At 38.8% G+C, this 24,233-nt stretch overlaps 1 protein-coding gene across 1 annotated transcript in view; it reads left to right on the forward strand.

Annotated features, from left to right (window-relative positions):
* The window catches only part of MTHFD1L (methylenetetrahydrofolate dehydrogenase (NADP+ dependent) 1 like), a 155,985-nt gene that overhangs the window by 13,636 nt on the left and 118,116 nt on the right, over positions 1-24,233 (forward strand). Inside the window, exons 8-13 of the mRNA XM_042795947.1 lie at positions 3,179-3,290; positions 8,238-8,317; positions 8,997-9,094; positions 13,615-13,788; positions 22,468-22,604; positions 23,895-23,941. Coding sequence (XP_042651881.1) covers positions 3,179-3,290; positions 8,238-8,317; positions 8,997-9,094; positions 13,615-13,788; positions 22,468-22,604; positions 23,895-23,941 — 648 coding nt within the window. The remainder of the gene's footprint in view (positions 1-3,178; positions 3,291-8,237; positions 8,318-8,996; positions 9,095-13,614; positions 13,789-22,467; positions 22,605-23,894; positions 23,942-24,233) is intronic.

Consider the following 24,233-nt stretch of genomic DNA (forward strand, 5'->3'; position numbering starts at 1 on the left):
AGGGAAATTAATTTTTTGTGCAGGCTTCATGGCAAAATGGGTTTCCAGTTATCTGGAATATACAGCTACTTTGCACCATTATCATTAAATACTTGGCTGGAAAGTCTGTATTGTTGTTTTAACATTTGGTGTTCTGTCTTGGGAAAGGGTGGTGCTTCTTAATCTGCTTCTACTTAAATCTTGGTGGAGAGTGTCATATTTTGTTATGAGGTAAGGTTTCAGATTATTTATTGGCACAGCTCTTCCCAACTGAAAAAATATTTACCAGTGAGAAGGCAGGGTACTACTGGAGTATTAGCTTACTTTGTCTTCAGCCTGTTGCCTAGTGCCTTGAGGATGGTTTGGCATGATGCTTGTCGTTCCCCTCTCTGGCCTGCCTGGCAGGACTCAGCCTTGCTGCCCAGGCAGCACCGGGCAGTCAGTCACCCCGTGGCCACACGTTTCCCTCCACGGGTATCTCCTCCTCCACCTTCTGGCTACGGCTGCCTGGAGCATCTCGGTCCTGCCAGATGCATCCTCTGTCCGGGGACTGCGCGGTGCATTCGCTAGGGAGGTTGGATGTGATGATTTCATAGGTCTTTTCCATCTCTAATGCTTGTGATTTGTTTCTGATGTAGGAGATAAGCCTGCACATGCCTCCCAAGGCTTGCTGCTTGCTTTAGTGATTTACAGGCAGACATAAGAATAGGCTATGACAGGAGAGGGGGGAAAAAAAAGCAGAGAAGGCAAGTGCATGACTTCTTCCGAGTGAAACCAAAATGCCCTGATGGAGATCACATAAATCCCTTCCAAGGACGCCCAGAATTCTGTAAACAACTATTTTGTTTTCAGTGGACTCACTCTCCCAGTCAAACAAATTTCTGGATGTAGTTTTTGGTTTGGTTGGTTGGTTGGCTGGTTGGTTTTTTTTTTAAATACAGGGGAAACAGAAGTCTATAAAGTGCTTGTGATATATACTTTATTGACTCTCTGGGAAGTTTTTCAATAGTTACACATAAGATACTTGCTTATAGCAAGAGACTTACAATTGTATCTGCGCCTTTTTTGTTTGGTTGGTTTGTTTTTGTTGGGTTTTTTTGTTTGTTTGGTTTTGTTTTCTTTTACATTTACTTTCTTTGTGAAATAAGAAGAAGGAAATCATGGTGGAGAAGGGTCTAAGATCAGTGTGTCTACAACCCATTGGACAGTTTAATTGCCATGTGATACAATTTACTTCATGTAGGAGGTGGGGCCAGGCAATGAGATGAAAGGTTCAGCTGCTTTTCCAATACATTTATGGGTATGTGCGATGTTAGCCATCCAAACTAGTGTTAACGTTGGCTACAAAAGTGATTGTGTTCAGCTGTTAAGAATATTTTTGAACATTATGATCAGTAGTCATAGAGATGAATATTTGGTCAGGTCAGTTGTTTTCTGGCATTGTAGTTACATTGGATCAATTCTGTCATAAATCTGTTGGCTGAACATTTGTCAAAATTAATACTTGCTGCATACAGCTCTCAACTGGTTCATAGTTTCATGATGCTAAGTGATGTGCAAAGCTCTCGGTCCTTGTCCCAGAGGCTTTGCATGGGAAGACACACCTGACTTTCAGTATACGAATTATAACTGCTAGAATACAAATAATTTTTTTCTTGCCAAAACAACAAAAAAGCTGGGTTCTTGTAACTGAGAATAATCACTGTTTTTCTCTCTGCTGATTATATTGACTGTAACGGCAGAGACTGCCTCCTTTTGCAGGGAAAAGCCTGTCTTCAACATAGTATTCTTGGTACACAAGTCATAGCAGCATCTTTTTATCCAAATTTGCTTGCAGATTCCTCAGTATGATTTGACCTGGCGCTGGTCAAGCGTTATGACTTATGTGGCCTTCTAGGAGTGGCATGTAAGTTGATATTTGCACCAGATGCAGGAGTGTAAGCAATTTGGATAAAGCTGAATGACTGTTGAGACTCTACATTTTCAGGCAATCATGGGAGTGTTGCAGGACTTCAGACTGAAGCCTGAATCAGCTCATTACGTTAGTCATTTCTCAAGCAAGTAATCTTTTCCCATACTTTTGGGTTTGTTTCCACATGTGGCTCTCTATGGAGGGCCAGGCCATCCTTCTGTCCTCTGAGGGGAAGATGGAGCTTTTTGAGCTTTCTGCCTTTTCTGCCACAGTTATGCTCTTCTTCCCTCCTGGATGCTCAGCTGTGCCAAAAACCTGCTATCCTGACAGGATCTGTAGCTGTTCTTTCTTGGAAGGAGTTTTGGGCAGGGTTGCATCAGAGCACTTCTGGCCAAAAAAGAGGCTGGAATGCTTGTCAGTCACAAATCAATTCATAGAAAGGCTCATGGAGTTTGTGACACTCGATATTAATATACATTTTTCAAAATATTCCCCAAATAACTGTATCTCTGAAATAATGTTTACGTTCAGGCTTGAGGCAGTGCTGTGACCGTATTTTGCTTTTTTAGTGGATCTTTATACATCTGCCTCTGGTGCTGTCCCTTATTTCATGGTGATTCCAATAACTGGTACAGGGCCCTGTTTTAGAGGAGGGAGGAAAGGAAGACACTTATGTGTTTGATTATAAGAATTTTTGTAGTAACCATTTTTGCTCCAACATCTGTCAGGTTGAACTAAATCAGAGGCACTGATTAGCAAACATAAACTGAGAAGGAAGAAAAATACTTTAATTAGTATTCTTCAAAGGCATTGATGTTTGCAGATCAGGTCATCTTGCATTCCTGTCAGCTGGCCTGCTTTTCTACTGTCAGATAATCTGACTGTACTCTTCATAATTGCCTATTTACTGTCTTTCAACCACTCTCTTAAATCTCTCCAAGTTATCTTGTTGGACAGGACTTTGGACTTTTTCTTTGAAAGTTTGTAATCTGTAAATTTGTTTAAATATTATCAGTGCTGACTCTGACCCACTTGCCTGATTTCACAATTTCTTTGCCTGACTTCTTTTTAAATGCTATTGTTCTTAAATTTCATGTGGGGTAAGAGTCAAGCCATCGATTTGGATTTTTTTTTTTGTTTGTTTTTGTTCTTGCTGTCTCCAAATACATTGTTCAAAAGACTACTGCTGTATAAGTCTGAATATTATAAAATGCGTATTCAATAATGTATCCTAACATTAAATGCTTGTTTTGTTTTTTTCTGGGGGGTGTTTTGGGTTGTCCCTAGCTTAATCACGCAGATGTGGTCGTGGTTGGCAGTAGGAAACCCGATGATGTTCCTGTGAGCTGGATAAAGCCTGGAACCACCATTATCAGTTGTTCTCATGACTTGCTGTCAGGTAAGAGGTGTTAAAAGATAACAGTTCTTGAAAGTGATGCATGGTGAGTCTTTGAGATAAGCATGTGGCATGTTGGTGACGATGCAATGTGGTTAAAAGCTACATCTTCCGGAGAGGGCCTTTAAGAGTGAGTGCTTGCATACAGGGGATGTATACATGTGTCTCTGATGTGTAAATAGGAAAATGTTGTCAGGTGAGGGAAGAAAGTCTGGAACAGATTCTTCATACCAGGATTGTTAAATAAGTGATGATCCCACGGATTGAAAGAGTTCAGAGGAAAGACTTTTGAGTCATCAGATGAGCTATTATTTAGTGCTGCTTGTACAGTGTGTTATCCTGTGACTTCTGTGGACTCACCTGAAACATGGGCAAAAGAGAAGAGGAACAAAAATATCAACTGCAAAGTGCTGTGAAGCTGTGTGCAGAGAGTGGGTGCAGGAGGGAGTAGGGAAATCATGTATAGCTAAGAATAGGCAGAATGTCTCCTGCAGTAATTACTCCTACAAAAAGAGTTTGGATTCCCCTCCCTCCTCCTTCCCTGACTGGTTGGGAGGAGGGTATTTGTTAATTAATTTCTCATTTGAAAAATGCTACCGACTTTTAATAGGAATAAAACTAAGAAAGCTTCCCAGAAGTTATTCTGTTCTACTGATGGAATTGCATTTCCTGTAAAATTCCATAAAATCCTGTGAAGATCTCTGGGTATTTTCTAGATTTTTCATATGTGTATGAATTTGACTGTTCAATGTCCAGATGGGATTATGCTGCAAATGAACAGGAAAATAAGGAAGTACGTGGGTATTGTGATTGGTTAATGTGTTTTTCTAAATCCATCACAAATGTGCTTATTGACATCTATTGATACAAAACTGGAGCAATGGGCATAAGGCCAAGGAAAACTAATTGTATGTTTCTTAAACTAGAGATATTCCCTAAGGATAAATTAAGCAGACACTCTATGCAGAGTCAATGCAAGACCAGGCTCATAATGAAGCAGCTGCTGTTCCCATGCAAAGCATGGCCTTGGCAAGAGATTCCTTGTGATATCCTCTTGACTTGAACACACACTGTGGGTGTGGGAGATCTGGTTTATTATTCACTCAATTGTCTGAAGGCCTTTGGGCATTCATCTTCCACCTCCCAGAACAGTGCTCTGATCCTAATGAGGATCTCAGGGGGTAGGTGCCAAGCCTTATCTCTTGCTGATGCTGCACAAGTTGTCCAAAAATAATTCATGTTTTCCTTTCCCTAGCCTAGTGATTAGGAGACTCCTTGCATCTTTCCTGCCCACTTACTTTGCATAGGGATTGTTGGATATAATTGTGGGGCAGGGCCTAAAGTGTAGGGTCTCTTCAGCAGGTACCCAACCTACTGGTAACACGTACTCTTACACAAAGGAGGAATGGGGGAGAAAGGGAAAGGGACAGAGAAGAGAGGGAATGGTGGTACAGCAGTAGCACCTGTAAATAAATAAATGAAAAGGAATGGCCCCTCCTCATTTTAATCCTTCTAAGCCTCTTAGGTGTTGGACTCAGGGTAGAGGTGCAGGTCCATGAAGGGATGATGGGACTAAGCCAAGTAAGCCAGTCCTTGCAGTTTTGAGCAGGCACCACTAATGACTGAACTCTCCCAGCTCCGTGTGCAGCCTGGTGCAAGTCCCACTCCTTCCTTCTGTTGCAAAGGGAGTCAGGGTCTTCACAGACCTAAAAGTGATGCAGTATAACTGCATTGCCATGTCTTGAGACTTAAGTACTTTCATGCCTTAGTTGCTCTATGGAACTATAGATAATATTAGTGTTTCCCTTCCCTACAAGAGTGGTGTTAGGAAAACTGCATTAAAACATTGGAGTGGTGTTCACTTACCACAGCAACATTCATTCCTAAGGCAAGAAATGTAAGGTTTGGCATAAGCATATAGATTTCTTTGTGGTTTTTCAAGTTGTAGCAGTGGGGTGTGCTAAGTACAGCATTTCTTTGGAAAGGCAGCATGAGATTTCAGCAAGATAATTCAAATAGAACTTATCTACCAAATGTCCATCTGTCTTTTTGGTTATGCTTTTGCAATTGTCAGAATCTTGGAGAAACTCCGAAAGAATAGCAGAAAGGCATTTTAGAAGCTTTAAAAAATGCTGGCCTCAAGACTTACTAGAGAGGTACATGAAACACCGGTGTCTGTCTGACAGAAAGAATGCACTTAGTTTAATTGTAATGTATTTATTAAAAGCCTATTGTAGAGCAATCATGACCTTGGAGAAACAACTGAGTGTTACAACTGACTCTTCACTTCCAGTATGTGTTGGAATCTGGCTGAGGTGCTTGGAAATTGTTCTGGGTTTTTTCTTGCTTTAGAAACGTCCAGCTTAACATCTGTGGGGTCACAGGAGCTAAATGAAGCCTGAAAGCAACAGTGGCCATGAAATAACTTTTTATTCTTGCTAGATGACAGCTAGATTTGTAACTTACGTAGGTATACATACAGTCTAACACACTCACATGTTTTAAAAGCACTCAAAATTTGCAAGGACATAGCTGAACTGGGCAGCTGTAATGATAGGTCAGGAGAGTAGAGCTAAAAGTGTTTGCTCCAAAGTGGCAGAATTTTTTTTCAAGTATTTTTTTAATCTGATCAAAGATTTTTAAATTATTACAATTTTAAAACATTCTACAGTTTCTAGCATTGCAATATCTTACTCTGCTGCACTAATGATTTTGGAATCAAGTGAGTGCTGGTAATGCCTTGCAGGAAAATACTTCACATGTAAATGTATAGAAATGAAGTTTCTGACCAAAACTTAAGGATGCCAAAATTATTTGGGTTTTGATGTCCAACTCCTTTGGGGTTATTTGAAAGCTTCAATTCAACCATTTCCCCACCTCTTCTCTATTCTAAGCTACCTGAGCAGACAGGTAGTGCACAACAGCAGCTCTCACCCCTCTGTACAGTAGGGTACGAATAGATGGGTGCATGGGCCTTCCTTAGGGGGAGTCAGAGGAGGGAACACAGTTCTGCAGTTCCGATGATCTTCTGGCCATAATCCAAAGCAGAGAGTGCTATTCTGGCTCCCATCTGGAAAATTTATCCTGAGAGCTCTTGCAATCCTGTGATTGTCTTGCTAGCTCATGTGTGCATGACTTTCACCTTTAGTTTCACCTTCACCCCTGTAAAAGCCTGGTTAGTCATTTGTGGGGTGACCGTGTAGTATAGGCAGCCTGAGAGAAGTAGTTTATTGAAGGGAAATGTCTAATTCTGATATGTATTTACACATATGCTAGCTCTGCCCTGATAAAGAAGTCCTGTTAAGCCAAATCACATAAAAACTCAAAATGTTTCTGTAAAGCACAGCTGTCTGAAAGGGGATTTTAAACTTCATTCTTCCTACTTCATTTGTCTCTTTGGCAGCTCTCCCAGCCTGGTCTCAAAGCAACAATGGTCAATTTATGACTGTGCTAGGCCCTTCCAGTAAAACTCCTCTGTCTGAGTCTAAAACTGAGCATCTCCAGAAGATTTTTTTTTTTTTTTTTTTTCCTTTTAAATGGCAAGTGTTAATGCAAGTAGAAGGACACTTCAGACACTTTCTTAATAAGAGTTTAATGTCAGGACTGTCACCTTCTGCTTGGTTATCTTTGTCACTGATGTATTTGGTTAGCTTGGTTAGCTTGTCACTGTTTTCTTGCCTGCTGGCAAGGAAATTTGAGAAAGGATTAGAAAATACACTGAATGAGGGTGTCTGCAGAAAGGGTCTCTTGCTTTCTCGGTGATGGGTGTGGGGGAGCGGGCTGGAGCTGGTGGTGGGGTGCTGTGCTGGCTCTCCCGCCTGCTGCTCTGGCTCCAGCCTGCGGTTTCTGTGCCCTGTCTCCGCCGGGACCCTTGTCGGGGAGAGGTGATTGTGCAAGGCAACGTGAGCACTTTGCGATCGGTACAGATGGGATGAGTAGAGTGAGAACTTGACCAGGTCAGGGTTTGCGCTTCAGTTCCCCTGTGGGGGAAAGGTTAAAGCTGTCAGCGTGCAGTTGTTATTTGTGTATTACAATGATGTCTACGCCCTCCAGAATGCGACTTGGGCCTTGATATGTCCATGGAGACTAGGATGTGAATTTTGGAGAAATTGTGTCTAGATAAAAGTCAGTAAGCAACAACAGAAGAACAAGCCAAAAGAAGGATTACAGGAAAATATTAAAATAATATGTTTAGTTACGGTAGCTAATGTATGCTTATTATATGATATATTGCCCCTAGAAGCAATTATAACTCTCTTTAAAGTTGGAGTAACTCTGAATTGCGTAGACTATCTACTTCTATTCTATCTACTTCAGAATATCTACTTCTATTGTCACATGGATGAAGGTAACTTTTGCTGCCCCAAAAATTTTGCATGTTCTGATTCCAAGTTATAAATCCCATTGGATAATAATCCTATGTATTATTTTGTGATTATTTCATTGTCCTCTCTTGCTGTAATGGGTGTGTGGAAAAGAACAGTCTTTACTATTCTCATTTAGGTGTTTTGTTTAAAAATTTATATAGCTTTTCAAATCCTCTCAGCTGTCTGGATTTTTGCCTTTTTTGTTTGCTTGTTAGTTTGTTTGGTTTTGTTTTTTTTTTGTTTTTTTTTTTTTTTCTCCAAAAGTGATTATTTGGATCCTGGAATTAATCTCAGCGTTTCCTTATTTTCTTTTTCAAGTATGTGTATGCTTTACTATATGCACATGTGTTTTTGTATAACATGCTTCAGAACATACAGTTGCCCTCTGATTTTTCATTCCATATCTATACTTCTGAGTGATTTTATTTGAAGTATTAAAGACGCCACCTATAATTTTTTCAGTGACATTGTTAAATTTCAAGTCAAAATTCAGAAATTTTTTATTTGGGCATAGCTTTTAAATACACATGCTTCCACTCAAAAAAGCTTTGTGATTTATTAGTGCAATACTTCTGTTTTACAGAGAAACACAACTATGGTCAGCAAAACAACCATGCTGCTGAAAATGCTGTTGGTTCTCTTACAATAGCAATGCGCATGCAGGTTAGTGTAACTTCAAACATTGTAAATTTGTTGCTCTTTTTGTAAGTTGTAGAAATTGCTTCTACAGTTTAGGTTTTAATTTTTGTTTTGCTCTTTTGAATATCTTACCTGCCTTCCATTTTAATAGCAATTCTTAGTTAGCTAGGATGAGTCATGCCTGTTACATTAGTTAATGGCAAATTAACAATCAAATGTATTAATTCTGATTATTAAAGTAAAGATTGGCAGAAGCACTCGTATCATAGGCTAATGTTACTCATTCTGGTAGCACAGTGAAGATTAATTATATTTGCACACATTTTTGTGGTGTGATGGATAGAGGATCCAAAAGTTTGTTGTTTTATGTGGAAGCAGCAGTCAGTGAACAATTAATATCCTCAATTATTTCTAAGGTGTGAGAGAAGAATAGTAATTCTCCATTTTACCAGAATAAAATCTTCAGGTGCCTAATTTCTCTGACTTGCGTCATAAGTCTTGTTTCTTTTTGAAATGTGGACAAACAATAGGTCAGTAATAGTGCAGTGGTTTTTCTTTCATCCTAAAACTGTGAAGTGGAAGGATTGTTTTTTTGTTAGCACTTGCTATAGAATTTATTTCAATATACTCTTGAGATCGTTTGAAATTAGTGTTCAGCATTTATGATGCAGCTGGTGTGTGCTGTTTTCTTGTTTAAAAACAGAACATGGTAAAAAACATGGAGCGATGGATCCAGTCCCAGCAGCCCAGGAAGTGGGACCTCCGCTGCTTGAAACTGCAGCTTCTATCCCCAGTGCCCAGGTAATAACTGCTTTTTTAAATTAAAAAAAAAAAAAAAAAAGACAAGTGTTAATTGTGACAATGAACCTAAAAATGGTCCGTGCCTAATTAATTTTTAATCTGCTTATGTGGACTAAATGTTGTGCCATTTTGTTGTGTGCCTTGTTGTAGCTGTGTCGTTCTGTTTCCTGTCAATTTTGACTTTTATGACATTCAATGGAGCCAAGCTTTATTTAATGCTGGAAGGTTTCATTGAGGGAGGGAGACGAAGCCTTGTGTAACATCAACAGATATACAAAATACAAGAAGTTCTTAATCACTAAACCCTAAAGTAGGAAGGTATATTATGGATCTAGTTAAGGCCCAGTGGTTTCAATGGCATATGGTCTTATGTTTATTTTCTTCCCTCAGTAAAAGTACTTTTTTCTGCGTTATACTTCTTATTTCCTGCGTAGGTGTGAAAAGCAGAAAGCATATATGTTCTCATAGCCAGAATCTTTTCAATTGGTTCCTGCAATTCACCTCCCAAGGCCCGTGTCTGGGCTGCAGGAATTTTAGGTCTGCCTTGGCATGGTTGCTGACATCTCTGACATTTAGAGAAGCCCGAGTTCTTTGCTGTGCTCAGTGCTTTGATGTGTGTTGGTTGTGTTGGGTAATGAAGAGAGAAGCCGAGGACTTGAAGTGAGGTTCTGCCATGTAACAAAGCATTAACATATTTTTTGTGCGTATTTGTATGCCTGCTTCTGGGCCACGCAGGTGCTGAATGGACCTCACATAAGATGAAAAACTGAGAGAGCTGGGACTGCTCAGCCTGGAGAAGAGAAGGCTCAGGAGGGTCTTATCGATGTGTATAAATAAAAGTATATAAATACAAGGGTACAAAGTAGACAGAGGCAGGCTTTGTTCAGTGGTGCCCAGGACAGGACCAGAGGCAGTGGGCACAAAACTGAAACACAGGAAGTTTCTGCTGAACATCAGGAAATACTTTTTACTGTGAGAGTGACCAAACACTGGCACAGGTTGCTCAGGGAGGTTGTGGAGTCTCCCTCCTTGGATATACTCATAGTCAAAAGCCATCTGGATGTGGTCCTGGGCAACTAACTGGCTCTAGGTGGCCCTGTCTGAGCAAGGAGGTTGGACCAGATGACCTCCAGAGGTTCCTTCCAACCTCAGTCACTCTAACTGTAATTCTGTATTGTAATTCAGAATTCACACTGTAATTCTGAATCCTGCTGCTATGTTTTTGGAAAGATGTTATAAAATGTTCTCTTTTCTAAGCATTTTGATTCAGTTTTCAGTCTCTTACAGCAGTGTAATCGGAATGGATGCAATTGTAATTTGAAATGGAGATGCCAAAAGAATGAGTTTTCTGTTGTACCCTGGGGCAAAAGGAGGAAGAAATGTTTGAGCTTTTCTTGGGCCAACATGTAACATTTCTAGAATTAAAGCCTGAAAAATCTATCCTTAAATAATACAGTTAAAAAGTAGATTAAAGCGTGTGATGCCAGAGTGTGATAATGAGAAGACTCAAAAAAAGTGTTCCAAACCCTCTCGTATGATATTGTGTGCTTAGTACAGAAATATTTTCATAATTAATATATAATGGCATATACTATAACCAGTAATAGGACTTCCATTTATTTAATAACTCTATAGCTTTGTCTTTTTTTTCTTTTAAATGTAAAATAACGCATCAGATGGAAAGTATCCTGCAATAAAATGTAATCTTACAGTAATATACCACATTTTGTGGAAACAGATGGGGTTTTCATTGAAAATGAGGCAAAGCTGCTTAAGCACTAAAACTAGGAACATCTGCTTTTTGATTTTTGTGAGATCTAAGTGTTAATTGAAGTATTTCCAAAGATACTGGAAATGGAATGGAAGATTTTTTCTCACAAATATGCAGTAAAAAAAAATTCCAGCACACAGGCTGAGTAGATGTAGAGTCTTGCCCCATCTTTAAAATTTTCACATATTTTATAAATTACAACTTACCATTGTCAGTGGTGGACTTCTCACTTTAAAATTCTCATTCATGCAGACGAACCATTGTTGCACATTTCCAACATTATTGGATAGCATAACTTATTGAATAGTTCTGGTATTTCCCATATAGAGAATACATTGTCAAACTAAAAGAGCTATCTACAAATGTAGACTCCTAAATGCTAGTTATAATAAAATCTTTAATTTCCTGTGTTTTAGAAAATACTTTTACCAGAAATAATAGACTAGATGTAAACATTTCATACGTGTTGTTTAGCCCCAGTAGAGTTAAGGTATAAATATCAACTCATTGTGAAATTATGCCTTTTATCACTTCACTGCATATATCAGTGTGCAATCTGTTATTAAAGGATTCTAAATTGTTAAAAGCCTAGTTGCCTTAAGGGAATTTCAGATGGTAAAATGCTGACAGCAACGGTTTTACCAACTAGCATCCACTGTCAATTTTGTTTGACTTCTAAAAAAATATGTAATTTTATTTATCTAGTAATTCTTTACCTTTTAGTTTATTTATAAGTGTACAACGTGGTTAGTTTTGTTTCTTCCACTTTTTGCCAGTAGTGGTATGTGCAGGGTGGGAAAACCCTCTTTATTTCTTCTAGAACACTTGGGGGAGGGGGGCGGAGGGAGGGGCAGGCACATTTGTGTCTGATGAGACATTTGTGTCTGAAGAGATGAGGGAAATAGGAAGGGGCTGAGATTGATGCAGGGACTTTTGATAGTCTGGCCTGAGATGTGAAATAATAGCTTCTGTTTTTTAGTAAAGAGGCTGATAAATGTAGTAGTAGGGAAAAAAAAAAAAAAAAACAAACAAAAAAACAAACCCAAAACAACAACAACAAAGAAACCTTTCTGTTATATTAGTTTACATCCTTTTGCTTAAATCTTTAAGGGACCACACTGTCATCAACTTACCAATACTTTTCTGGACTCCAGTTTATATAGAGAGTTTTGAATTAAAATTTTAAATATTCTTTGTCATGTGATGTTTGTAAGCCACTCCATCTTGTGTTCTTGATACATTTTTATGGCTAGTTGTGTTTGAAGTAATGCGTAAGAAAGCCAAAGGTATATCCTTCTATACAAGAGGATACACTTACTGTGTCTTTGAAAGAAAGCAGGTTCCAGGTCTGCAGCCCAAACATTGAGAGCTCTGATTGAGTAGCTTGCCCTGTAGTACCAGATTATGTCATTGTTTGGATGGATGATTTCTGGGTTTCATGTAGCCGCTGCAGGGTACAAAAGTGGGATACTTGAGAATTAGAATTGAATAATGGTCCCAGTTTAGGATATCCTCAAAGAATTGCGAGCAATTAAGTTGGCGCAAACTGATTGTTGGCTGGTGGTGAACAGACAAAGTCCACACATAGAGTTAAGATCTGGCAGTAGTTCTGTATTCATCTGTGGATATTTGAGGTCTTGCAGACTGTTCGAAAGTTCAGGTCATTAGCTTTGATGCCATTGCCAGATTCTGTCTTAAAAATATTGTAATCAGCTGAAACTGCAGGAAGGAATTTAGCCTAGTTAGGCTGAAAGTAATTAATCTCTTGGTAATTTTTTAACTTACTTTTGTGGTGATGTGAGCAATTCAAAACCAAAGGAGACAACTCCTCACATCTTGTGTGCTGGGCCCTGGACTTTACTGCTGCCAGAGCTTACAGCTGCTAAATGCTTATGTGGACATAAGGGGCAACTAGGTCAAGCTCACAAACGAAAAATCCATGAAAGAGTATTAAATCCAAAGGCTCCGGGTGGTCTCTGTCAGGAACTGCAGATACAATAGTGTCCCCTAGCCTACAGCCACCTCCCTTTAGTCAATCTAATGTCTGCTTGATCCATGCTTGTTCTCTTGCCTCAGCTGCCACTCACAGTCCTTGCTGGAAATAGCTTATAAACTCAATGGACTTCTGTCCTGAGCCCTGTGCATTAAACTCCTGCTATGTGGCCATATTCAATTTATCTGTGTTTTAGAAGTGCACGAGTTGTTCTTCAAATGCCTTGTTTCCTTTGGTGCCCTCATGGGGGAGTAACAAGGCTTAGCTTGCTTGGCGGTACCCTCTGATGAAAGGCCCTACATGCACAAGCATCAGATTTAGCTGATGTGTTTATGTGACTGCTGGCCAAGGAATGTGTGCGCTTTTTAGTAAAGTGTGTGTGCTGAAATATACTGGGAGGGAGGCGAAGGAAAACAAAAACAGAAACGTCCATTCCAGTGGGACTGGAATCCAGCTTGATTGATTGGGGCTTGAGCATCCAGCAGACACATCTCTAGCTTGATATGAAAGCATTACGTAATATTTGGAATTTGATTAAACGAAAGAACTCTGTGAAATTGTAACAATTAACAAACACTGCTTTCAATGTTGTATTAGGTGTTAGCTAATATTTAGGTTTGGTTAATAAAATGAGAGAGGATTGAAAAACTGATTACAATAACCTCATTGTTGGAGTATTTGCTGTTGTTTTGTGCTCCGTCGTCGACCACCTAAGCTGAGAGAAATCTCCTGGCTCCTATTTGTTTTCTTTTCCAGTGATATTGAGATTTCCCGAGCACAGAGTCCAAAAGCTGTTGATGTACTTGCCAAGGAGATAGGATTGCTTACAGATGAAGTTGAGATCTATGGCCAAACCAAAGCCAAAGTACGTTTGTCCCTGCTGGAAAGGTTAAAGGATCAACCAGATGGAAAATATGTTCTAGTTGCTGGGTAAGAACGCACAGTAATGTCATTAATGTCCACTCTTTCCACCCATATTAATATAAACATGTAACTTACATCTTTTTAAGACACTGCACAAATAAGGACCCTGAATGTTTTTGGCTGTATATTTCTCTCTTCTGAAGTGAGCAGTTTTTATAATTTTTTGAAGTAACACAACTTTTCTTCCAAACTGTATTACTGAAGAAAATTATATTTTATAAAAGGTAGTTCTAAGCTTCTTAGATGTAATCTGTTGGTGTGTGGAGTTTTTCTTACTGTTTTATCAGAATTTTAAATGTTTAACTGGAATGCTTAAGTCTGGGTGTATTATGGCTGTTTATAAACAAACTTTAACAGAAGCTACATGCTAATCTGTTGATATTAACAATAAATACTTTTTTTATTGAAGAACAGATTATGAAGTTTAAAAAGCCGTGGTTTTTTTCTCTGAAATGTAGACATGTCTCCAGGCAGGCTTATCCTGCTTGCTATTCCCACGATTATAGCAGATGCTATGCTCAGTAGGAATGATGTGCTTCTCTTCTGAAGACCTATGAGTTTTTTCCACATTCAGTGACACAACATTTTTTCATTCACCTGGTTTGCTAAGTGGAAACTTCTAATTGTGAATGAACATGTGAAGGTTTTCATTAATATTTAAATTGCAATGTGTTCTTGATATTCTGAATTAATGTATACGGTTGTTACCTTGTAAGTAAAACCCATCAGATTTAAGATCCAGCTTTTGTCTTATACAGGAGGAGAAGGCTGTTCTTAACTGCCTTGATCTACCGATTCCTCAGCTGGGGTAGTGTTTCACAAACTTGTTTGCTTTACTGCCTTCCTGTAGGGACAAGCTGGATTTCTGGCACTATCTGAAATGGAGTTGTAGACTGCAAGACCTGATGTTACAAAGCTGAGGCAGGCAAATTCTGAAGCTGCCTTCAAAATTGGATGATAGAACTGCAGTGTATAAAGATGTTCCTGGAGGACATTGGGGCAGTTGTTTAAGAGAAGGAAGTAATAGCTGGTTGAGCTTGGTTTTCTTCAGTAGAGTTTTATTTTGTATTTTGCTGCTTTGGAGAAAGAAAAGCAGATTCAGCATTTGGCTGAGTTTGAAGAAAGTTGCTACTGTGTACTTTCAGGATCATGTCAGCTGCATCAGTTGGGTGCTGTGATGCAGGCTGTGCCAGGCCTCTCTAGCAGCAGAGTCTCAGAGAAGCAAAGCTTTTTTGAAAATGTCTGGAGGTGGAAGATAGCATGATGCAAAGCCCCATTCAGGTGGATTTTAGTTGTGTCAGATTGTATGCACCAGTGCTTGTTTCTTCACACCACTTTGTCTCCCACTCTCCTTTATGGAAGGTATCTCAAGCAATTGTCTGAATGCTGATTTGTTGACACAGAAGCGTATATACATGTTGGAAGAAATGGGGGAGTTTTGACTAGCAAGATGAAAAGCAACAAATAGAAAATTGTGTCTTATGTTTATATAACATACATAAAGACTGAACTCTGTTTCACAAACACATGGCTCGCTTTGGTACCTACACAACTTGATTGTGCGATATGTTGATATTTGTAACTTCTCTGAAGTCATAGCATTTGGTGGAGTGAGTACAAAGCCACATCTGCTGCCCGGGGAGTGTGTGGGCAAGGTGGCTATGATAGCGGGAAGGTTCTATTCTGAGAGAGTTCAAAGTTTGACTTTGAAATATTGTACATATATATAAATATATATATTTATATATATTTTATAATTTGTTTTTATGTGTTCTCATCTGTTCTCATTTTCTGTCATGATTGTAGCAATGATTTTAAGAAAAGTGGGGACCTGCATCTGGTGAGAAAATGTTCAGTACAATGAAAATTGAATATCACTCCAGTGTGGAAATGAGGGATTGAAATAATATCCTCGGTTGCCTCCTTCATCCTCTCCCTGCCAAGGCAAGGTCAACCAAAACCTGCCATTTGGATTATGGTGTTTGTTCACAATAACCAAAGATATTTAGAAATCCTTTTACAATAATGCAGTATAGGTCTTCAGAATAAGTTTTCAGTGCTTCAGAGGAAACATTTAAGGTATATGACTATACTTCGGGGTATTTGGTCTGATGGAAATATTTATTATGTATTATATGAACTTTTCATATGTGAAGGGAGTGAAAGTGCATGTGTGTATTCAACAAGCTGCAAAATCTCCAACCTCTGTCCATGATGCAGCCAGTGACATTTGTGCCTGTAATTCCACAAGAGAGTTTAAATGTTTCATGACATTTAGGAATTATAAATATTTGCTGCAAATGCTCTTCTAGTTTATCCCTCGCGTGCAAGAGATCAAACTTGTTCTGAATAACAAAATGTAGCCAAATGCACCTTTTTATCTCTAAGAATAGCTGTATTTATGACTTTTTCAAAAGTTGCTACTGACTGGAAAGTCTTTATTGCGCTTTCTGAATGCACACAAATATGCGTAAATGCTTCATCCAATACATACTTTGTATAGTGAAAAATTGCAGTTTGATTAATAGATCATGTCACCCAAAAATAGGATGAAGACTTAATTTCTTCATAACTTCTGTTTTCTTCTGTGTGGAGAGCATTTTTCACTTTTTTTTTGTTCTCACTTTGTGGGTTTTTGTTGTTTTGTTTTTTGTTTTTTTTTGTTTTTTTTTTTTTGTGTGTGTGTGTGAATTGTTATGGGGCTTGTGTTAAGACACCTTGGTTCCACAAGTTATCATGGAGTAATTAGCTCTTTGTCATCAACTGCCAGTATACAGGCCTTTAGTGTGCTAAAATAAAATTACATCGCAGGTTATGTTAACTGAAATTGCCTCCCATTCATTGTAAGATGAGAGCAAGCAAATGAACAAAGCTTGTACATGACCTAGTAGCTAAGTTTAGTGCCCAGGGTAAATTAATCATGCATTCAAGCATGAAGATATTCATAAACACAATATGAAACTACACCTAAAATTTGTTAGACTCTGTGTATCTTCCAGTATTGTGTTTTTTAAGTACTCTAGTGCTATGGCTTTTACCAGGTAATTCTGGAAACTTGTTCACTTCAAAAATGCAAGCTGAGGAATAATAGAATGTGGAAAAATTATTAAATACAATGCTGCTTTTAGTAAAAAATGTGTTGGATTTTAAATTTTCCAGCATTCAAAATTGGTACTTTTCACCTAACATTAATAGATTGCTTTCTGATTTACTACCTTTTTGGTAAGATAAAATGGAGAGAAATAAATGGAGGGAAATGCTTGTACAAGTGATGGTAAATATCTTAGTGACAGAATTTTCAGATTTGGAATTGTATTTTACTTCTAATAGGTATGCATTGGATTGTATTTCTGTTCACTTTGTTTCTTGGGCGACAAGGTTCTTAAAAGGTAAGAAAAAGAGTAGACACAAAAAAAAAAAAAAAAAAAAAAAAAAACCCCACAAACAAACAAAACAAACAAACAAAACAAACAAACAGGGAAGAATAAGAGGGAAAAATACCATTGTGTCGATGCACTGAAACATCTGACAATTGAAAGCGATGTCATGGCTGAAACAGTTTATCATGTATTTGTCACATCATTGCACAGCTCCTGATTGGGATTATCTTGGATGGGTCTTCACTGGCTTTTGAGAGTTCGTAGTTGTGGATTCCTCAGTCTGTTCCCTGCTTTATTCAGTCATTTTAGCTTCACAGTGATCACTGGTTTTCTATCTGGAAGCTCCAGTGAGTTGCAACACTTCTGTGCTCAGAAATACAATTCTGACAGTTGTAATTTTGGGTGGGAGATGTATGTAGGTGAGGCTGTCATTCATGGGAACTTGATTGCCCATGCCCCCCATAGGTGGACTTCACAGGTTTTCATGTGGATCACGGGAGCGGTGAACTCATTTAAAATCTTTGAAAATGCTGATACTGATGACTTGAATTTAGGAAATTTGAAAGAGGAGAATTGTCACATATCCAGTAAAGTTCTTGCTGGAGTCACAATGGCTGGGGTAGCTGTGAGGAGGTTACAGCTGGTGCAGTGTATCATCTCACTGTTTGTTTATTTTCTCTTTGGGAGACCGCATGTAGCTTTCCCACAGAATCAGCTCCACTGTAAGCTAATGTGATGTATAACAAACAAACAAAAAGTCTGCATATTCTTATCTTTGTTTTGATATATATAAAGAGAGAAGGCTTTCCAATGTTATGGAAAACTTACTTTGCCAAGGAGCTGGTGGACTGCTTGGTAGGTGGCAAAGTAAGAAGTTTTAAAGAGGAAAATGATTGTGGGGTTTCTGTGTTTAGATTGAAAACATATTAAAGAAATTTGAAGAATAATGCAAATGGGTATAAAAGTCTCTCGAAGTTCATTAGAATTTACTGTATTTTAAAGGAGGGTTTTTTTCCTAGATTTGAATAAGGTCAAAACACAGCATTGCACAATTGAGCTAAAGTTATCCATTGGCAGTTGTAATTCTATACTCACGCGAGAAAGTGACCTAAGTTGCAAGAGTGTAGGCTCAGTAGTGTAGCCAGCAAAAACATCTCAATGTCCACAAAACAGCTTAAGGAGATTATTTTATTTATAAAGACTGATCAAAGTAGGCCAGGTACAAAAGAGAAGATACTTAAGATAAGCTTTCTAAGGAAATTACTGGAATAGAAATTTTATTTAATTTCAGGATTTTTTTTTTTTTTTTTTTTTTAAGCTCATATGCATAAGTGAGGTTCTGGTAACTATCGAAACTACTGAATAACTGTTTAGCTCTTAAGGTTTATCATGTAGTGTCCAGACTGCTACTGAGCCTCTGAGAATCAAATGTGTTCTGCTAGGGCATCTCATAAGATGAGAAGCTGAGGATAGATAAGTGAATTGTGAAGACCAATTTGGCTTCACTGAATAGTGTGAATTGATGAGTCCTCACGTTTTGTTAATTCTGCTAGGTGGAGAGAGATTGAAAAGTCACGTTCCTAGTTTTGATTCATCAGGGGTTTGTGCTTATTCCTACCTGCTATAGTGGATGAAGTTTCTTGGGAGAGTGTCACCCAAGTGCTGTAGACCATTTATGGAAGTCTGGAGGTTTTCTTCCTGCATCACAGCTGCCTTTAGACATTTTGAGCCTTTAGATATTTATCTGAGTAACTCTAGTTCCAGGAAAACTAAGGATCACAGTGCTTCTCAGAAGGGAGAGAAGAGATTAAAATGAACAAATCCATCTGTGGAACACACTAAAAGTGTAGGCTGTTAAAGCCAAGCAGATTTGATGAAGCAAGGGTCCTGTCTGCAAAGACATGTCTGTTTACCGCTGCAAACCATTGTGCGCTTGCATGAGTACTCTGGTGAAAATAAGCTTGCTCTTGTTCATTTTTACCCCCACTTTGGTGGAGGCTGGTTCTTCCAGAGTGCCATATTGTCAGTAGGGATGTGGCTGGTGCCAGAGTATCAATGTACTGGAAATTCAGCAGAGGTAAGATCTGTTCCTCCCAGTTTGATCAGTGAGCAATGATGTGTTTCTCTTTGTTCTCTGGAAAAAGGTCTTTCTCACAGAAAATTCTCAGTGCTTTCTGGCCCATTTTACATAGTCATTTTAGAATTGGCCAGACAGGTTACCAGAGCATTTTAGTGATGTGGTGCTTGACTGTGTGTGTCTTCTGCAACAAGTAGATACTATCCATCACGTAACAACCAACATGCCTTCTGGTTATGCATTTGTCAATTCCAATTTCCTTTCCTTTACTGAATAGTAGGCTGCATCTTTTATTTTGTTTGTTTCATAAGAGTTGTAAAGAGTTTCTGTGCTGCTGTGTATGTCAGGTCAGTCTTCTGCAATGTTTTGAGCTGCACTGTCTCTGAATTCTCTCAACTGTAAACTTTGTGTGTCCAATGTTCAAAAATAGAGGTAACCACCAACAGAAGCACTGCAAATATGAGTTGTTTTGTTAGCAGTGCAGCTGTTGTGTGCACTGAGTTTTGGGGGTTTGTGGGAAGTCCTTTACCGGTGACTTCCAGTAAACAGTTACAGGTGTCTCTTTTGTAGCAGATAGTTTGCTTTTTGGAGGAGGGCGCTTTTTTTGTTTGTTTTATTGCTGTTTTTTAAATAACTGATAGCTTCAAGAGTTATCTTGTTAAGTCTTTGAACGAGTGCAGTAATGTCTCAAGACTACACATATATTCTTTAAATCTGGTTTTAATGCACAGGAATAATAATAGGATCAGGTAAATGAGGTTAGGGCAATAGACAAAAGTGAATGTGAGACAATAGGAGAAATCATGCTAATAATGATTTGAATGGGTTTTGGGCGACCAGTGTTAGAACAGTAGTCAGGAGTGTGAAACCGGTGGTACAAGGGAGTTAACCTGGCTGTGGTGCTCTGAAAGAAGCATCTCTGTACAAAAGTAAGGATCCTGGGACAAAATGGAGACAGCAGAAATAGTGGTGGGAAAAATGGAAGCTATTATTGTAGCAACAATAAAACCAAGAGGGCTCGCTGTCCTGACAATGTAGAGATTAAAGTATCCATTCTTCTAGGAGCTGCAAACATGAAAGTAAAAGAAGTAGAATTCTGTGCCTCTGCAGTAGATCAGAAGGAAATAAGATGGCATATTATGGATAAAAAGACGGCAGGGACCAAAACCACTTTTGAGAATAGATAAAATGGAGTCTTCTCATGATATGCTCTAAATCTCCCACCTTTTGTTGGCTCTACATTGGTATTTTGCTAAAAATCTGTGAATTCCCTTTAAAGTTAAGGGAGGGCGATTCTTGGAAGGCAGGAAGACGAAATAGTCTGGATAGTAAATTATTGACAATGCTTTAGAATCTGATGGTTAGCAAACACAATGTTATAAATGTCGGAAAAAAAAATACTAAAAACAAAGGTCCAAATTAAGTTACCCATGTACTAGATGTTCATATAAGAGTAGTTCAAAGCTATCAGTAGACAAAATACTATTTCCAAAGAGTCTCAGTTCAGGGAATCTCTTATAGATGTACTAAACCCCATTGATTTCACTGGAAGTTGAATTAAAACATTAGTTTTCTGAATAGGAAAATTATTTCCTAGAACAGTACAGAAGATGTTCATTTGACTTGCCTCCTATTGCCCAAATTTTTCCAGACATATCTAATAAGGGCTTCTTTTTTTAACAAAAAGCCCAGGATCTGATGATGATGTAAAAGGCAGATTTGTGACAAGTTAATGTTTTTCATGTGTTTATGTTCTGTGGGACAAAGAAGGGCTCTTGTCAATCTGCAAACTAACTGAACTAAGCTGAATCTTAATGGCAATGAGAGAAAATGGAAAATGGATGTCTCCTTGTATTTGACAATTTTACTAATGGTTTTATGCAGTTTGAATTGGGACATGAGGATAGCAATATCTTGGAAAAATTACTAGTTGTGAAAGTAAGTGTTTTTAATTAGAGCTAGATGTTTTAGATCAAGTTTTGAAGAGGTTATAGGATAAGGGTTTCTCTTTGACTAGGATGTGTGTGCATGCTCATATTTCCTTGGGAAAGAACATTAGTTCTTAACATCAACTTCACAAAGGTACTTATTTCTCTGCAGGTAGTGAAGGCAGCAGATACATGAATGGTTACACTTTGCCAAAAAGTATGACGTGTGAGTGGAAAAAGGACTGGAGCTGCCTTCTTTTGCCAGTCAGAAGGAGAAATGCTATGCCTCAGATCAATCGTTTGAATGCATTTTGGAGACATGAGATGTGTTCATATGTTAAGGAAGAAAAAGAAGAAATATGAGGAAAAACCCCAACACCCACCCACTTTTAACATGGATTATAGCAAATGTGCTGACCTTGAAAGTAGGGAGGACATCACTTAAACTGAGGTGTCTCTCATTCACAGATGGCTGATGATGTTTTCTGCTTGAAAAATCAGATGTCATTGTCCCTTCATTAAAGGGACAAGAACAAAGTCTTTGTGTGGAGGTTAGAGTCTCTGATTTGTGATCAGACATTTTTCTAAAATTCTGTCCCAGTTCAATCATGGTCTAGATGCAGGAGTTGTACCATGAGGTTTTTGAGCTTTTGTATGGGAGGTTGGACTGTGATTGTCCCTCATCACTCTTAAATCTGCAAAAATATCATGAAACCTAAGTGTAAAAAGAATCATGTTCAGTTGAATATAGTGACTTTTGTGTCCTGTTTTATTTAAAAAGAAGTTGGTCTGTCATTGTTGAGGGTTATGATAACGTGGAAGCTGGAGAGGGATAGTTGAGCTCTACAAACAAAAGTGTTGGTTATTTAATTTAAAATATTCTATTATTTCATTCAAAGTTTGAGCAGTGGGAATAAAACATCTCATGCGTTACTACAGAAAAGTATTAATACATGCTCAGAGTATCTTGATGGATGGATTGTTAATGAAACTGGTGAGACTTTTGTGCTATAATGAAAATATATAAATTCAATATATTCTTTTTAGAACTTTTGCCAAAATAATCTTCTCTTTTTCTGCTATCATAGTAAATCGCTTAAATAGAAGACACATGTATATTAGCATTCCAGATTGAGCTAGGGGCTAACACTGTAGCAGTATTTTTGTGGAGATAAAGTAATCTTATTGAAATTTGCTGTACAAATATTCTTCATTGAAATCAAAAGCTGTAAGTTCTGATATCCTTAGCCAGGCTGACATCAGCAAAGAATTTGATTAATCTTTTTTCTTGCTTTGCTAGAATCACCCCTACACCCCTAGGAGAGGGGAAAAGCACGGTCACAATTGGTCTTGTTCAGGCACTTACTGCACACCTTAACATTAATTCCTTTGCTTGTCTGAGACAACCTTCCCAAGGACCTACTTTTGGAGTTAAAGGTACATAATATATGCAGAATCTATGACCTCTTTCTGATTAAAAGGACATACTGCTCTTTTATTTTCTTTTTTCCTCTTCTTTTTTTTCTGTTCTGTTTTCTGTTTTATTTTCTTTAATTCCTTAGTTACTTCACTACCTCAGTGGATTTTCTGAATGATAGCCTATTGGATTTTTTGATGAGTATGTAACTAATAGATAAAAGCTTCTTGCACACATCTTCCCATGCAAGGTTCATATCTATGTCCACGTACTTAATGTATATTGATAATGCAGATAAAGCCCAAACATAATGAAAGGCATGGGGCTGTGTTAGCCAGGAGGAGTTTTGTGCGAGTACACACCCTTCCAGCCACTCCTCTTCTTGGAGACTCTCTAAAAATGTCTCTAAATGTTACTGTTTAATTCCTCCTTGATAAGTCCTGAATCCACTCATATTGATTGGAAATATCCAAGCTAAGGAAGTTGGCAGTTATGCATAGGGTCCAGCTGTGTCTTCATCGTGTTTGGCTGGGTCTGAACCTCTTCTTTCTGTTCTTCTGAGTTGTCGCCCCTAATAATGGGCTGCTGCCTTTTTGCATAGAAACCCTTTAAGAGCCTGAGGGCCAGTTAGGAGCCAGCCAGAATTCAAACCTGTCTTCAATGCTGATAGGAAGTAATGCAATCTTTTTTTTTTGCCATTTCTCAGCTGAGATTGGTTCCTAACTGGGCAAGCACTCCCCATCTGCTCTACTTTGCTTTGCTGAAGTTTAAGTTAACAAGTTTGATTTCAGCTGGAAGGCTCCTGGTGCTTGGTGCTTCTCAGCCAAGACTGGTGCATGTGAGTGCATTAATCCCTCCACTCAACTTGTGTGTAGGCTACAGCGAACTCCTTTGCCTGTACCCTGAGCGGCAGCAGGGAAGGAGTGTTCAGGCAAGGGTGTAGAGGTTTTGTTCAGAAGCAGTGTGTGCTTGTGACTGCTACATCTTTCCACCCAACAGCTGCATGTGCATGACTGTGTCCTAAAAGGGCAGGAGCAGAGGCTAGCCCTTATGTAGCCGAAGTCTGTGCCAGCCATCATGTGTAAGCTTTCATTTCAGATCAAGAATTCCCTTTTTATTGCCTGCTGAAAAAAGCCAGAAAGGTTTAAGGAAATCCTGTTTATTTGGGTGCATCATTGATCCCTTAATATAAATCAAAATGCTGAGAAAATGCATCATCAACACTGTATGTTTCACTTTGTGTGTTTAGTGTGGTTGCTTTTTTCCAAAACCAGTGTGAGTCTGATGTGACCATACGCTTTCCTGTGCAGGTGGAGCAGCTGGTGGTGGATATGCTCAAGTGATTCCCATGGAGGAGGTGAGGCAGCAAGTCCCTGTCCCTCTGGGAGGGGCGGGCAGGCCAAGGTGGCCACTGCAGCACTTGGTTGGTGGTGATGGTCTGCTTGGAGAATCGGGGTGGTCCTTGCTGTCTCCATGTGCCTGCTGTGTGACGTGGAGGGGCTGTGGACTAGGGGTGCAAAAACGTTCCACAGATACTGTACACATTTGTGACATCTTGGCTGCCCTTCAGATGCTTCCTGAGAAGAAAGCCCACTATCCGTGCGTAACATACAAGACAAGGAGCTGGCTGCTGCTGACTTTCTCCTTTT

This window comes from Tyto alba, unplaced genomic scaffold (assembly GCF_018691265.1).
Source record: "Tyto alba isolate M040663 unplaced genomic scaffold, T.alba_DEE_v4.0 Super-Scaffold_22, whole genome shotgun sequence".
NCBI lineage: Eukaryota > Metazoa > Chordata > Aves > Strigiformes > Tytonidae > Tyto > Tyto alba.